General features: G+C 51.0%; 1 protein-coding gene across 2 annotated transcripts in view; it reads right to left on the bottom strand.

Annotated features, from left to right (window-relative positions):
- The window catches only part of SLC24A4 (solute carrier family 24 member 4), a 110,141-nt gene extending 101,162 nt beyond the window's left edge, over positions 1-8,979 (bottom strand). The window contains exons 1-2 of one of the 2 annotated variants that reach the window (XM_081123957.1): positions 8,505-8,979; positions 6,440-6,550 (exon numbers count right to left, since the gene is read on the bottom strand). In XM_081123957.1, coding sequence (XP_080980083.1) covers positions 6,440-6,550; positions 8,505-8,634 — 241 coding nt within the window. In that variant the 5' untranslated portion in view covers positions 8,635-8,979. The remainder of the gene's footprint in view (positions 1-6,439; positions 6,551-8,504) is intronic. The other variant, XM_081123958.1, reaches the window with a different exon arrangement.
- Between the last annotated feature and the right edge of the window lie 7,810 nt (positions 8,980-16,789).

Below are 16,789 nucleotides of genomic sequence, written 5' to 3'. Positions count from 1 at the left end.
CCCACCCTTCAAGGCCCGGCTCGCTGCCATCTCCTCCAGCTCACTGTCTGGGTGCGGGTGTGCAGACATCTCCTCCAGGGAGGGCACCTTTGCTCTGAACCACCAAGCCCTTCAGAGCAGCGATTTTCAACCTTTTTCATCTCATGCACAAACTAATTACTAAAATTCTGTGGCACACCAAAAAATATACTTTTTTGCTGATCTGACAAAAAAATATGTCATTTTTATTCATTCACACCGGACGGACGGCTATTGTTGTATTGGCTGCTATCAGTTTTTTATTTGACAATCTAAGCGAAAAGAAGTCAGTGCCCCTGACTAATTAGTAAGGTATTGCATGTTTTAAAAATTCTTGCGGCACACTGGTTGAAAATCGCTGCTCCAGAGGTACCTGCCACAGGCGGCTCTGACTGTTATTTAAGCCTTCATCTGTGTCCCCAGTGCCGCTGAGAACGGCAGGAACTGGGTCTCCTCCAGCTTCAGAGCCTTGCACAGCTCGGTGTGCAGACACTCAAGGCGCATGTTGCATTTCATTTCTCGGGCAATGACCGAGGGACCCCCCTGAGCTGCATCAGCAAAGGGAGCTGTAGGCCCAGAGCTTTGCCCTGTGCAGCAGGATGACCCAGTGGGCAGAGCGCTCCTTCGCTTCCTGGCCACACAGTGACTTTCTGTGCTTTTCCAAAGGGGCACAGCCACTGCCCTTTCAGGGAAAACTGTAAATTCTTCCAACACTTTTTTTTTTTTTTTAAGTAAAATGCTATGCTCCAATGGCCTCTTCAATAATGCTTAATAAAATAAGAACCTTTTCAAGCATTTGACGTTTCTGAACGGCTGGATCTCTCCAGCCCAAGGCAACACATGGCAATGCTTAATAATTTCCATTTTTAACGCAGGGAGGAGTATCCCTCCGAGTTCAAGAGGAAGCCAAGTGGTGCTTTCTGGGTTGCGCGAGGCCCGCATCTCGTCAAGAGCAGAGAATCTGGAGTCAGGGGCAGCAGATGGCCGGTAAGGAGGAGGGATTGCTAGCAGATGGCCCGATAGTTTGGATAAGGGGGAAAAAATAACTTTTGATTGCAAACAAAACAGAAACACACCAAGACGCAGGCCCACACAGATGTTTGCTGCTGCAACGGACAGACAGCCATCCCCCGTTTCTCAGAGGGGCACCCAGCCAGCGATGGAGGCAGTGGGAACCCTCATCTCTAACTTGTCTCTTCCACCCATTTATTAATAATTGTGGGTAAATCCTTACAGCTCACATTCAAATTAAAAGGCTCCACAGGGGACTTTTAGGGCAGCGAAACTATTCTGTATGATACTGTAATGGTGGACATAGGTTCTTATACACCTATCAAAACTCATAGGACGCACAACACAAACAGTGAATCCTGATGTAAACTGTGGACTTTAGTTAATAATAATGTATTAACATTGGGTCATCAATTGCAACAGCCACACTAACAAGATGTTCATCTAGAGGGGACTGGGGATGGGGGAGTAACATAGGAACACTGAATTTTCTGCTCAATTTTTCCCTAAACCTAAAACTGCTCTAAAAAAATAATAATAAAGTCTATTTGTTTAAAAAAACACATACCCACACCTGGCTCTGCTTCTTGCAGGCTGGGTGACCTTGGACTAGTTACTTAACCTCTTTGGTCTTCCTTTCCTCACCTGCAAAATGAGGAAACTGACAGCACCTACCTGAAGGCTTGTTAATGAGAAGTGAGTGAATTTGTGGAAAGCACTTAGAATAGCCCCCAGTACATAGCACACTGGTGTTAGCCATGAACCCGACGATGGCAGCTACCGTGTGCTCGCATGCCTTAAACACTTCTAGGCACCATGTGGGTTAAGCCTTACAGCAGCTCGGTGGGGCAGGTAGGAGCTGCTGTTATGTTCACTTTATAAAAGAGAAGCCTGAAGCTCAGAGGGATCATGAACTTGCTCAAGGTCACACAGCCAGTGAGGAAGGGAGAGCCAGGACTCAAGCCCATACATCTCCCTTTAGCACATGAAGTTGCCATCTCCAAGAAGAGCTGGTACTTGCTGGGACAGGAGCTTTTTTTTTGGCGACTGGAAATTGTGTGTGTACCCAGTGCAATCTCGTTTTGTGGACAGAGGGAGAGAGGAAGAGAGGGAGGGATTCCCTAAATGCCAGGCAGGATTTTGGCAGAGCCGGTACTAGAAGCCAGATCTTCAGTCAAGTCACTTGACCCAAAGCACAACATCCCTACCCCTACCCTCAAAGCAGAGTGATCCCATTGATGATGGGCAGCTATTCATCCGCCCCCATTTGTGATCAGGAAGGTGCCTTTGCCAGTCTATCACTATCACAAAGTGGTTGGTGACACTTTCTCCAAGAAGCCAGCTGGCTCTCTGGAGGTTGTCCTGCCCAGGATCCCTCCTCCCCAAGCTGGGAGTCCTGCCTCTACTATCTGGGAGAGTAACTGTGAGCTCTCTGTCCCCAGCTGAATGGCAATAAATTCAATTCTTGCTTTTCCAACTCAAGATCTGCTTTTACATAACTGTGAAACCTGGGCTGTGTGGGGTGTCTCCCAAGCCTGCTGAAGGAGCTTTGTACAGATGTTCTCTCAGTCTCGTCGCTGGCATCACCTCACCTCCACGCCCACAGGTCCCGATGTACTTTTCGCTGCTCCAGGTCCCCTCCTCCCACTCATGTTTTCTGCACCTCTGCTCCCCACACGGGCGCCCACAGAGATCCAATGCTGCAGCCAGGACCTGCTCAGTGATCTCATCTCCTCCTAACCTAGTCCCCACGCCAACTCCTATGCACGGGATTCACTCCCACTAGACCTGCCACCCCCTTCCTCCCACAGGGCCTTTACATCAGCCCTGGTACAGAATGAAAAGGGTAGATCAGAACAAGGGTGACCACAAAAGATCCTCTGTCTAGCGCCTGCCTCCAGCTCCTCTGGGCTCCTGAAATGCTAGAACCATCTTCGCCTTCAGTTCTCTCTCAAGCACCTCTCCTTCAGCCCTCTTTGCCCAGCCTTCCTTCCTGGGCACCGTGATGGACCAAATGTTTATGTCCCCCCAAAATTCTCATGTTGAAGCCCTAACCCCAGAGCAATAGTATTTGAACATGGGGCCTTTGGAAGGTAATGTGGGCATAGGGGGTCATGATGGTGGGGCTCCAGTCTTATGGGATGAGCAGCCTTATAAGAAGAGACACCAAGAGACCTTGCTCTTGCGGTCCTCTCCACGAGGACACAGCAGGAAGGCGACAGCCTGCAAACCAGTGAGACAGTCTTCACCAAAACCTGAATACGCTGGAGCCCTGATCCTGGACTTCCAGCCTCCAGAACTGTAAGATACATTTTCTCTGCGGTTTATGCACCCCGTCCATGGTATTTGCCATGACAGCCCAAGCTAAGACACACAGCCACCAGGCATTCCAAAAGACATATCTGAAAAGTGGAAAACCAAACAAGAAAAAACAAATCCCCCACACCAATGACAGCAGGGGAACCAAGCTACCCTCTGTCTCTTAGCTTCTTCTTTTTAAACATGGGGACCAGGGTGGAAACCCAAATGAACAGGGGGGACACAGCGAAGGATGGATCACTGACAATCTCAGGTGTTGGGGGAAAGGCAGGGTAAGAATGGGCGAAGCTAGGCCCACCCCAGCTAAAAGCCGAAATGTAAAATAACACCAAGCAAGGGACAAATTATTTTTAGAGGCAAGTTCTACAAGGCATATCATCCTACAGCATCCCAAATCCTCAAAAGATAAAACATCAAAACAAGACATTCTTTCCAGAAGAGAAGAAACAATATTTGTCAAGATGTTTACTTGTCTTAACTTGTCCTGTTAACATTTGATTGACAAGTAGTTTTTCCAGTACAGGGTTTGTATCATCTCTGGGGTAAATGGGTAAGAAAATAATTAAGACATAAGCTAAAGTCTGAGCACGAATGTGTGTATTACTTGGTGGGCATTAGCTCATTTAATTCTAACAACCCTATGAGGTAGATTCAATTGTCACCTGTGTTTTACAGAAGGAAAAAATGAAGCACATACTGTGGTTTTAAAAAGCAAACAAGCACCTGGCCGGTGTTGCTCAGCTGGTTGCATATGCCCTGGGGTTGCGGGCTCAGTCTCCGGTAGGGGGCACGCAGGAGGCAGCCAATGGGTGTTTCTCTTTCATCAATGTTTCTCTCTCTCTCCCTCCCTCTGAAATCAATAAAAACATATTTTAAAAAAGCAAACAAGGCTTCCACCTTTCATATTCTACTTGGGGGAGGCAAAGCAACAATAAAACAATGGATAGAATTCTTGTCGGTGACATGGAGGCTACTTTGGGTTGGATGATGAAGAAAGGCCTGAGGATGCTCCAATGAAAAGGAGGAGCCCGCCATGGGGGATCTGGGGGGATAAGCAAGTTTCCCAGAAGCTCTGAAAATTGGCCACAGAATGTGTCCATTACTGGTTCTGATTTCACAAGCTGGGGCCAGGGCCAGGGTGAGGGCCAGGCATCTGTATTTTTCGGAGCCCCACAGGTATTTCTCACCTGCAGGCCAGGTTAGAGAAGCACCAGGTTCCACTCTCAGTTGCCTTCAAAGACTCCGGGTGCCACCTCCAAGAGATGTGTGGAAACTCTTTGGTTCCTGATCTGGATTGAAGGTTTGTGCCTCCCCCAAATTCCTACGTTAAAGCCCTAACTCCCTAATGGGACGGTATTTGGAGTTGGGGCCTTTGGGTGGTAATTAGGTTTAGGGTCCCCATGATGGGATTAGTGCCCTTCTAAGAGGAAGAGACACCAGAGCTTTAGCCCTCTCCCCACGACAGAGCTACTTGATGACAATGGCTGCCTCTTATACCTGCTTTTACTCCCTACCAAGTGGCCCACGGGGCTGGACACACAACAGCAGGTGTGTGCTACATGCTTGTGAAATGGGAAAGAGGTTGGATAGTCTCCCAGCCCAGAGGCCAGGGGGCTGGAAGTCAGGCTTCAGCCCACCTGGGTGGGAGGAGATCTGGGGCATGTGCAGCGGGGGTGGGGGACAGGTGCAGTGCAGTGGCGAGGGGGGAGAGTGTGTGGGATCCTGAGCCAGAACACCAGGCACGCTCCTGCCAGCCAAGAGATCTTGGAAAGTCATTAAACTTCTGAGCCTCGTATTCCTCATCTTTGCAGAAACACTCTAAGGATTAAAGTGTTTAATATTCAAAATATACTTTCATTCCATCATTCCGCCAATATTTACTGAGTCCCTTCTGTGTGAAGGGCCCTGTTCCAGAAAAAACCAACACAAAGCATAACGTACATGTTAGTTATTGCTAAAGAGATTGCCGATTTCCCCCCATTTTTCCTCTCTGTAAGGGGGACAAGTCCAGGTCCTCCTGCCAGGTAGGGCTGCCTGCTCCACGGTGGAATCATTTTTGATCAGAGAGTATACTTAAGATACAGGAAACAATAGGGCATACACAGGAGACTCTAAGAAATGGGGCCCTAAGCCAGCGTGCCCAGACTCAGTGTGACAGAAGTCATGAGAGCAGGGCATAGCCGACCCAGGACCAGGGCACAGGTAAGCTAGAAACCAGTCAAAAATGCACTAACCCCGATTCTTTACCCAGAGTAGCTCGTATTCCCGACGTGGATGGTATCCACCTATAATAAAGTCTCCTAGTTCTCAAGGGGCTTCTGAATATATCACCCCACTGAGTCCTTCTATCAAAGACCAGCATGTGTTGGCGCCAGAGATAAAGCCCAGGACTGTCCTGTCCGAGGCTGGCAGTTCCCACTGACCTCATTGCCTGCAAGCAGTACTCTCTTCTCCCGAGAATCTTCCCTCATTCTAGCAAAGCCTGCCTGTGGCCAGATGACAGACAAGTTGTCATCTCTGGGTCTCTACAGCCTCTAACCCCCTAGAGAAGTCTTAGAAGGAACTAAACTGCCTCCCAGGGCAAGCAGAACCCATTCCCCAAGCTGGAATGACACCCTGGGAACTCCCATGCCAGAGAAGGGGCCCCAGCCCCACAAGCCCTACCCTGGCAGCTGCCCTGGCGTCATCCGACCTGCTGACAGGTCATCCCCAAGTGCCATCTGCCAGAGCAGCTGGACTTGCTGCCCCTAGAGCTCCAGCAAATGGGCACAATGAGCGAAAGAAAAAGACACCCAGGCCAAGAAAATCAGGAGAGCGGGGAACACCGAGCCTTAGGAGCATTGTGAGAAAAGCGAAAATTTAAAACTCCCGAATGTGACCTTTTTCAGTTGTTAGATAAATAAAGTACTCGAGGTGCTTAGCAACACAATTGATTAACATGTGTACATTATCTTTAAATGCCTTGCAGCTACCCTTCCACCCAGGTTCATAAACCCACCTTTCTCAGCTCTGGCTGTAACTGTCCACATAAGCCCCATCTCTGGGGGTGGGGGTGGAGGCGGTGAAGGAGGGTGAATAATGTATTTCTTACCAGGGTCTGTGCAGTTCTTAGCTGCCTGAGTCCCATTCAGTGGTGCCATCAGCTTTCTGCTTCTCCATGTGTCTGGTAGAAAGTGTCTGCTTGCCGACGCTGTTTTGCGCCCTGGATTGGAAATTAAGTCACAGACATCATTAGGTCAAGGTGGCGCCTGCACTCTCACAATGACCTTACATATCTGCATCTAGCTATGTCAGCAACAGCCCCATTTGACTAGTTAGAGTCACCTGTAGGAAGTGACACAGTGATTGGAAGCATGATAAATATCTCCTACAGTCATCTGCTTCCAAGATGTAGTTCATTTTTCTAGTCCCAGGTGGGTCAGCATGTGACCTGACCTTGGCCAAGATCTCTCTGAACCTCACAGGTTCAATAAAAGGTTTAGCTAAGTGACCATTAAGTTCTTTGCCAGTAAAGATGCTCAGGTGTCCCAGCTCTGGAGGACCTACAAGTGGATAGTAAGCCAGCAGACGGGAAAAAAATGATGAGGTCTGGCCCAGGGCTTCTCAACCATAAATGTGCACACGTATGACCTGGGGACCAGGTTAAAATGCAGATTCGTTTTCAGTGGGTCTGGGCTGGGACCTCGGATTCGGCACTAACAAGCTCCCAGGTGATGCTGACTCTGCCGGTCCAAGGGCCAAACTGAGGAACAAGTGAGATCACAGGCAGGGATGACAGTGTCCAAACGCAGTTAAACTCCTAAAGGCAATTCCTGACCCAGCAAGTACAGGCGATTCTCACTATAAAACCCTTAAAGCGTCCATTTACCTCTCCTGGTGCCTACACTGCCTCAGCTGGGTAATAACCCTTCTTCTGTCATGCTGACATCTAAGAGCCTCTGGGTGTTTTGTTACTTCTGGTGTGTAACTTGGGGGAAACACATTGACTTGCCCAATTGCAAAGCACCAGATACTAAGATGTTCAAATAACAGTTCTGGTTTTCTGCTGGAAACAACCGCTGTTTAACCTTGCATCCTCCATCACAAAGTATGGGTTTGAAAGGCAGGATTTTTTTTTTTATAAGTTTAATCAAGTCCCAGCTAAATTTTACCTGTCAATCACTATAAACCTCTCTAAATTGCCCCTTTCTAACTGCTCAAGAAGGTGCTGCCGCTGTATCTCATGTCCGAGTTGCTAAATCACCTGCATTTCTCTCATTTTCTGAAATGTGAAAAACAAAAGGTCCGCAGCGTCCAGTTAAAAATGGCAATGTGAGCCAAGCGAGCGTCTTCTGAAGATCCCACATGGGCTCGCATGCCCACCACCAGCACCCGAGGAGAGGTTTTTTTCTAAGTTTCCCCTCTCCGGCTCAGACTGGCAGATCCTAAGCCACGCGCGGATCCCTGGGTTTCCTCTCGGGTGGAGGCGTGTGGGTTGTGGCCCCTGACACCCGCGCTCTCCGGCCGGCCGTGGCGGTTAAGAGGAGCTGAAAGACAGCCTGAAACACGACAGCCACCTCCCCGAGGGGACGGGCTGCCCCAACGTTTTTAGGGTTTGAAGAGGCGTCAGGACACCCAGGGGGCCCCTTTGGGCAGGGGCAGGGGCGAGGGAAGGGCTGAAATGAAGTTCACAGCCTCTGAATATGGGTTTTCGTGGGACTGGGAGCACGGCCCTCCGTGCTCCGCGCAGGCTAGGAAAGCGGACCGCTCAGGTCAGAGAAGCCACATCTGGAGCCCCCGGCTGCGCTGCCCATCCCCCCGCACACTCCAGAGACAGAATTCTGGCACCGAGGGGCCAGCGGTTCTGGCTTTCGTCTTAGTGACACAGCCCCGCAGCCGCGTCCTGCGCCCCCAGGGGCTGCGCGCAGCTCGGAGCGTGGACAGCAGTCCTCCCGGGTGTGCTCTACCTGCCCCGCGGGGAGGGGACTGAATGGACCTTTGGGACCAACCTGACTGGGAAGGAAGGGGAGACACCTCGCAGCTGCCCCGCGGGGAGGTCACTGAATGAACCTTTGGGACCAACCTGACCGGGAAGGAAGGGGAGACACCTCGCAGCTGCCCCGCGGCTTCCCAGCCCAAGCCCCCCAACTCCGGGGTCAACCCGCACCGGCACCTACCCAAGCTGCCGAAAAGGCCGGACGCACAGCACGCCAGAGCCAGCACCGCGCACAGGAAGCCAATCTGCTGCAGCAGCATCTCTCGCCTCCTGCGAACTTTGCGCGGCCGGAGGGGACCCGGGAGCGCCATCCCGGAGCGCCTGGGTGCAGTCCCTGGGAGACGGCGGGGAGCTTCAGCGGCCGGAGTGCTACCTGCGGTCGGGCGGCGCCGGGGGCTGAAGAGGGCGCCGCGCCGCTCAGAGGCGAGAGTCTCCGCACCAAAGCTTCATGGCCCCGCGGGGGAGGCCGGCGGCGAAGCGCAGAGAGGGGAGGTGGGGGCGCGCGGCGTGGCCGGGGCTCAGGGTCCCGCTGACGGCGTGCGCGCGGCGCGCCCCGCGGCCCCGCGGCGAGGAGGCACGGCCGGCACGGCGGCGCTGGCGGCCCCGGCTCGCAGGGCTGGCGCAGTCCCGGCGCCCCAGCCGCTACCTGGCCGCTCGGGCTCGGCGGGCTCGCGCGGCTGCAGCCCTGGCTGCCTGGCCCGGGGCCGCCCGTGGGGAGCACTCAGTGCGCCCCCGCGCCCCGCGCAGCCGCTCCTACTCGCAGCATCCTCCCCCTCCTCCTCCTCCTCCAAGTTTGGCGGCGGGCAGCCCGCCAGCGACGTCCCCCTGCTTCCGGAGGAGCCAAGCCCGGGTGGCCCAATGCGCGCAGGAGGAAGGCAGGCCGGGCGCGCGGGACCTGCGACCCTCGCCGCGAGCGGCCTCGACGTCGGCCTTCCCGGGGGCGAGCTCTCCACGGGAACTTTCTCGCAGGCTGCTGGCGCCGGCGCCTGCGTCTCGGGGCCGTGGCGCCTCCCGCCTGCAGCTCACGCCTCCCTCCCCTCCCCCCGCCCGCCTCTCACCCCCAGCAGCACGTGTACTCCTCCTCCGAGGCGCACTCTCCCGCGCGCTCCTCCCTTCCCCCCGGGAGGCTCAACTACTGACCAGTATAGCCGCCCTCCCCCCCTTTTCCTCCCGCCCCCCCTTTTCCTCCCGCTCCTTCCCTGGGGAGCCGACCCGAGCCCTTCCTCTAGAGCCCCCCCTCCCCCCCCAGGCTGCTGCGGAGAGGAACAGGTTATGGCTCCGCCGGGACTCTTGAAACAAGGGCTCCCGTAGAGCCCTCGCTCTTGCCCTACCTCCCCCACGACCCCCGGGGCGACCCAGCAGCCCCCCTCCCCCGGGGGTTGCGGAGAAGCTCGGGAAGATTAATTGCTCAAGCCGAGCTAACAGGCTTGCAGCCGGCGGGCCGGCTCCCGCGCCCGCTGGGACCGACTCCCGCAGGGCTCCGGGGGCGCGCGGGCGGGGAGCGGGCGGCGGGGGCGCGCAGCCGGCCTGCGGAACGCTGGGGACCCGGCGCGGAGAGAGAAACCCGAGAGTCCTGCGGCCCCGCCGCTGAGAGTTGAGCTTTTGATGTTCTGGAGCCTTGCCGCTTCTCAGGGCTTTCTGGGTTTTGTTTTGTTTTGTTTTGTTTCCCTCCTCTCTCATCGGCTCTCTGGTGTATAAACTGCTCTGAAAATGGGGCAGGAGGGAGAATTTCACAAGAGCAGCGGCTGAGGTGTCATCCAGGCGCCTGTAGGTGGTGAGGACCTTCCGTGGAAACGGCCTCAGCCCAGGGGTTTGGAGACAACCCTTGGGACTGACTTCCTTCCTGGCCAGCTCGTCACGCACCTGGCTAGGGCCTGCTAGGGGTTAAGTCCACTCAAAATCCTCTTTGGAACGAGGCCAGCTCTGTTTAATTAAATAAATACACACCCACCGTGTGCGGGACCTGTGCCAAGTGCCAGCCAGAGAACAAAACAAAACAACCAAAAAAAAAAAAGAGGGTGTAAGATCCAGTCGCTGCTTTCAAGGAGCCCTAAATGAAAGTGGAGCCAGGCCCTCAGATAAATGCCTGTTGAGTAGCGTCTGTTCAAAAGTCATGGTTTTGCAGAATGTGCAGTATCCCCTCACTACTTAAAATGTGCCTGTGGCAGCCTGAGCATTGCCTGGGAGCTTGCAAGATATTCAGGCTCTAAGGTTCCAGCCAACTGCAGTCAGAATGTGCATTTTTAACAAGCCCCCCGGAGATCTGTGTGCACATTCAAGTGCGAGAAGCATGGCCCTTTCCAGTCTGTCCCAGTGCCTCTAGCGAGTCACCATCTGCGTGGTTCCTCTTGGACTGAGGAAGCAGGGATAATTTTGCTTGTGTTAGCCTGGCATAGCCGCATGGGTAAGAGGTACCTGAAGGGCCAGGGGAGGGAGAAGGTTCACTAATGATTTATTTTTAGCAGCCCTGTTTCCGTGCCCACAAAGATACTGAAGGCATGAACACAAGACTAATTGCAGTGGGAACCCCTAGAGAAAATGAAATGGAAAAGGCTGGTAGGCCTCGTATAGAACAGGCCAGGGCTCCGTTTGTCTGTAGAGCCACCTTACCACTGAGCCTCACCCTCCACATTGGTGACCTGTTCATAGCATGTCTGCCAGTGACAGAAAAGACACTTTTCATACTTTTGCAGAATTTTCTTCTCATTGATGAGACTGTACAAGGATGCATTTATCAGTAGCAAATAGAAGGCCATAGAACAGTGTTAAATATGTCACTTGGAAAGCTAGCCAAGGGCTCCTGGCATCAAATTTAAGGCAGAGGAAAAAGTTAAAGTGATAATATGCTGTTAGCCTGCCCGTAAGATAGCATTAGGGTCACACTGGTTAAAGCAACTCTAATAAATGGAATGGCATCTGGTTACTAGGATTTAAAATTTTCTTAAAACTTTGTCCATGGAATTCACCTAGGGCTGGTGAAGATGGACATTTTTGAATTCAAAACAGGTCAAAGGAGTCATCGGGTGTCTGTCTTTTAAACATTAGCTAGCTCTTTTGTAGAACATTTCTTTTCATTGACATCTTTCACCTGCTTTCAGCTAATAATTAGAACTCTTGGAATAATTTTACATGCACAAATGGATTCCTTTTATTTGACAGTTTAAGAAGCAATCGGTTTGAAATTGTACTTTTTGCTTCATTTAAACAGTGCCCATTACCAAATAGCCTCTGCTGAAGCTCTAATGACTCACCCTGCAGAGGGAAGAATTGGATTGTATGTACTTTTCAGATTCAAAGCATCCAGCAGTATTTTCTAAGTCAGCAAGGCCATCGGGACAAATGGAAAACACAGCTCTGGGTTTCTCTGAGGTCCTAGGTCTGGCTTCAGTGACATGGATTTATAGTATCCCTTCTGCAATGGCATTTTCTTTTGATGTAACAGAGGAGGAGACTTACATGGCCAGTTTTCACCATTTCGGGGATGGGTACAATAATTTTTTCTTAAAAAAATATTTTCTATGACATGACGATCCTCACCATTTAATTAGTCTCCTCACACAGTGTTTTCAAGTTTACTAGAATGGCCTTCTCTGTGAATTCTAATTTCTCCAGCTCTGCCTTCCAGACGACTAGACCAGTCAGCATCGCCAGGGCAGCGGTTCTCACACTTGAGTGTGCATCAGAATCCCCTGCGGGGGTATGTGTGTGTGTGTGTGTGTGTGTGTGTGTGTGGCCTTCTTTAAACTCAGGAGTCTGAGCTTCAGCTTCAGTGAGGCTGGGGAGGGGCCTGAGAATCTGTGTTTCTAACAAGTTCCCAGGTGAACCTGATGCTAGTGCTCCAGGGACCATAGTGGGCTAGGTTATGCTATGGTGACAGTAAAGCAACAAAAGTTTGCTCCAGGGTAGCTGAATATGCCACCTCAAAATGTGCTGCTTTGATATAAGGATTAGTTTGAGCTGAAGGCAAATGGGAAGAAACAGGTTAAGAAAATCCCTCTGCTCTTCCACATTAGCTTAAAAGCAGGACATGAATTTGTAGGGATGTCCCCCCTTCTCTCTCCGCCAGGAAGGACAGACGCCAATCACTGGTGACAACTCTAGATCCTTATCAGTCCAGAGACAGCACCAGAGGAATCCATCTAACAAACCTTGCTAAAACTAGCCATTGTCTACCAATACATTCCCCATATATTTGCCTTCCCCCAACTTGCCTCCCCTAGAAGTTCAAAGTCTTTTCCCTGTGTTGTCAGTTCTCCAGAAGTGTGTTGTTCTGTTCTTAAGATGCTCTGTCAGCCCAAGTTCTAACCATCCCTTAGAGTTACTCATCACTGGGTGCTCCTATGTGTATGCGCAATGCATGTGTTAATCAACTGCTGTTTTGCTCTTGTCAGTTGGTCTAATCTGCAGGGCCCTAGACAATGAACCTAAGACGGGTGGAGGGAAAACAGTGTTTCCTCCCTCACACTTGTCTATCAAAAGAGGTTTGTCTTGAGGGCAGTTACTCAGGCACCTGGGAGCAGCCACAGCCTCAAACATTGGTGCTCACCCTGCCAGAGGGAAGACAGACTCTGGAGGATCTTGCACTGGCGATTGAGTGCTCTGGCCTGGAAGTGATGTGCTCACCACTCCTCACCACTCCTGGGCCAAACTCGGTCACGTGGTCCCATCAAACCACAAGGAGGTCGGGAAATGTTCCTCCCCTGCTGGCTGAAACTGAAACTCTGCAGTGGACACCCAGTGACAACCGTATCAGTGCAAACTTTGGTCCTCTCCCTTGCTTTCTGGGACCTCCCCTGCCTGCCCCTGCCCCTGCCCCTGCCCCTGCCCCTCCCTATTAGAGTGGATCCTGCTTTTTTCAAAGCCCCTGGTGTGCATCTCCATCATAGCACTCACGTCATGCGGCTTTCTGATATGAATGAGAGTATCTGTCTCCTTGCTATCTCCTGCGTCAAGGACTTGTCTTATCCACAGCTCTGAACACAGTGCCCAGCACGTTAGGTGCTTAGTAAGGAAAGTACTTATGGGATGAATTAAGTAAACACATTTTGGCTACAATGTGAGGAAGATAAATAGCTGCCCCTGTTAGGAGGCGCCTGCTCTCACCATCACTTCAGCACCACCCCAAGTTTCCACTCATCTTCACTGTCAAGGTCACCAGTGACCTGTGGCTACAACACAGCAGAATCTGACACCCCTGAATGCACCCTTCTTACAAAAGTCACAGCCTAAACTTTCTGGATGGTGCACGCCTAGGTACTTCTCTTCCTTCTCTGACCAGCTCTTCCCTGGGCCCCTGGGCCTCTGTTCTAGGCTGTCTTTGCTTCTCACTCTTTACCCTCCTCCTGGGAGAGCTCATCAGTTCTTTGGCTGAAGTGTTTTGCTCTCTGGTATTAACTCAAATTTGGAGTTGAAGCTGGAGCCTCTTCAGGAATTCTGATCTGCACATTCAGGGGATTGCCCAAGTCAGGAACCATGTTTACCATGCTAACTACCTGGACTTAGTAGGTGCTCAATAAATCCTCATGGAAGAAAGAGACAAGCATACCTGGCCCTTTAGCATGTTTCTCCCATTGACATCTGCCATAGCAGTGTTTTCATCATTGTTGTATCTTTTGACCCCCATATTAGCCCTGCAGAGTAAACAGAGGCAGACTTAGCATTCTCATTTTATAAAGTCCCTCCCAATTAACTGGCAAGCTCAGGTTTACATAAGGAGTTAAAGGTACAGCCAGGATTTGAACCCAGTCTTCTGCCCATTAGCCATACCCTTCACCCATGACACCATGCCGCAGCTACTCATTCTGGCAGATGTGCTGACTGGATCATTGGATATTTAGTTCCTAGTAAAGACAGAAGACTAGATGCCATGGCACTGTTTCCTGCCCAGGTCATCTCCTGGTTAATGACTAATGGTGGGAATGCCCAGCCAAGGCCATATAGCAGAAGAAAGATGTTTAAACAGAATGAGACTGGGGTTCCCTGAAATCAAGTTATGTAGCTGCCACATACTTTGTGTGTTTCTCAGATTCCTTGGATTTAAACATGGAAATGACCAATCCTTTTGCTCACCATTCATTCAGAAAACATTTACTGAGCACCTAACTGTATAGTACTTCACCACACCATACACCTATGCAGAATGTATTAGAGTGAAGACTAATCTACTGTGTCAAAAAATCTAGCACTAGAGTGACTTAAAGAACAAGCAGTTTCTTTCTTTTATGCAAGAGTCCCCATAGTGCCATGCAAGTTTTTAAGGTAGCTCTGTTCCTTACTGTCACTCAGGGACCCAGGCTCCTGCCACCTTGTGGCTCTGCTATTCCCTAGGGCACTATCATTATCTACATGGTCAAAGCTGATTTACACATGGGTTCCAGTCAACCAGAAGGAGTGTACCGGTGTTATAAGTTGCAGACCCATCCCACAACACTCCTCATAGTCCATTGGTGGAAACTTAGTCACATGACCACAATTAACCAAGGAAGGCTGGAAAATGCCTAGCTGAGCATCATGTGCCCAGGATAATTCTGTTACTGTGGAAGCAGAGGAGGAGGGATTTAAGTGGGCAACCTCCCTCACAGATGTGCAATTGTGACTCAAGGAGACTAAGTGACCTGTCCAAGATCCCCTAGGTAATAAGTCACAAATCCAAGCCTCCACCCCAAGGTTCAGACCCCCGACTACCCTCCACCCACTGCTCCTCTACTCACTCAGCTCTTGTCTTTTGAGAGTAAAGGCAGGTTGAGCTGACTACAAGAGACAGCATGAAGGGTTATTTGGCAAGAGGCATAGCTCAGAGGTGCTGCCAATTTACACTCTTGCTAATTTTATGCTGTTGGATTGGCCTCTCCGTGCTCTGTGTGAGCCATGACACTGCACAAAAGCCAGATTTGCCTTTATGATCGGTGTACTGTACTGCTTGTGTTTTTGTTTTTCTGTGAAAGTATTCTATTTTGTTCTCACATTTCTTTATTTCTTTCTGATGTCTCAGGCCCCAAAAGCCCCAGCCTCTCTGCATCTCCAGAAGGGTCTGGATCCATGGGTAGAAATGACCATCATACCTGCTGAAAAATGACTAAGTGCTGGGAGAGGGCAGACAGAGTGCTGGAGGAGAGAGATTTTCATCAAAGGGGAAAGGAATCTGCCACAGAGGGAAATTAGTCAATGCAGCTGAGGCTGCTGGGACAGATACGTCTCCTACCCAGGTGCACGCTCGGCAAACCACTCCACACCAGAAGCCAGTTCCACGAGATGAGCCTCCTTCTAGCCCTGGGCTTTGTCAGGGCATGCGTTATGTTTTGAGTTTTAATACGGGAAAGTTTCACTTTGCCCACTTTGCCCACATTTCTGCTAATTCCCATTCAGGAGCAGCCCCGGCTGGGAAGACAGCACGGGACCAAGATCTGAGGACTAAAATGCTATACTTTGAACATGGACTACTGCCTGGGGAACCTGAGTAGTTCCCTGTGGCATCTGGGCAGAAATACGACCCCATTGTCCAGAAAGCGAGGATGGCCAGCTTGGGCAGCTGTCTGCAGGACTCACCAGCTACCCTGCCAGCACTTGCTGGACATTACAAGCTCTTGTCCCCAACAGAGAACTGGACGTCCTTTGGTTCCGTTATCCAGATAATATCAGAAGCTCGGAGTCAAGCAAGTGAACAATCAGAGCCAGATTCAGCCCCTCTGGAAAGATGTCTTAGTTCTATCAAACTCGGTACTTAGCCCAGGGACTTGCTATAGTAATTCTAGCTGCGCCCAGATCTCGCTGGCTTAGTGAAGATTATTTTTCACTCGATTCCATCTTATGGCTGTGCCAGCCCCAGCACGTGGCTCCCGGGGTGCCAAGCTCATCTGCACTGAAACAGCAGAGGGGGACAGACATGGAAAACCTCAAGTAGAAGGTGTTTATGGCTCAGACCTGTACGTGGTCACTTTGCCTGGGTTAGAGCTCAGCCACATGACCAAGGCTGCATGGGAGCTGGGAAATGGCCTGGTGAGTGGTCTCCACCATTTCCATGCAGGCATCTTGCCAGGGCCTCAACAAGAACTATCATAACAATACATCATATTTATCTCTTCTTGATCTGGGCCAGGCAGTGTTCAAAGCACTTTATACCTACTGACCCATTTAATCTTCCCAACAGCTCTGTGAGTTAAGTAGCGATGTAACCATCAGTTCACAGACGAAGGACCCAGGGCTCCAAGTGGTTAAGCCACACAGCTAGTAAGCGACAAAGCTGGGATTCAAAGCCAAGCAGTCTGGGTCCAGGATCCCTGCTCTTATCTGTCCTGCCTCAAGGATGAGCCTGCCTTTTATAAATGGGGAAACTGAGACACAGAAAAGACAAAGCAAGACTGGAGCTCAGAACTCCTGTTCCAGGCGCAGAGCTTAGTCTCCTGCACATACAGGTTAACACTCGCTGAATGAATGGACAGATGGCTCTGCCTTTCTATACAATTGAGA

The sequence above is a fragment of the Miniopterus schreibersii genome (genome assembly GCF_964146895.1).
Source record: "Miniopterus schreibersii genome assembly, chromosome: 1".
Classification (NCBI taxonomy): domain Eukaryota; kingdom Metazoa; phylum Chordata; class Mammalia; order Chiroptera; family Miniopteridae; genus Miniopterus; species Miniopterus schreibersii.
Note: the sequence above shows the minus strand (reverse complement) of the source record. Positions and strands in the feature narration are given on the sequence as shown.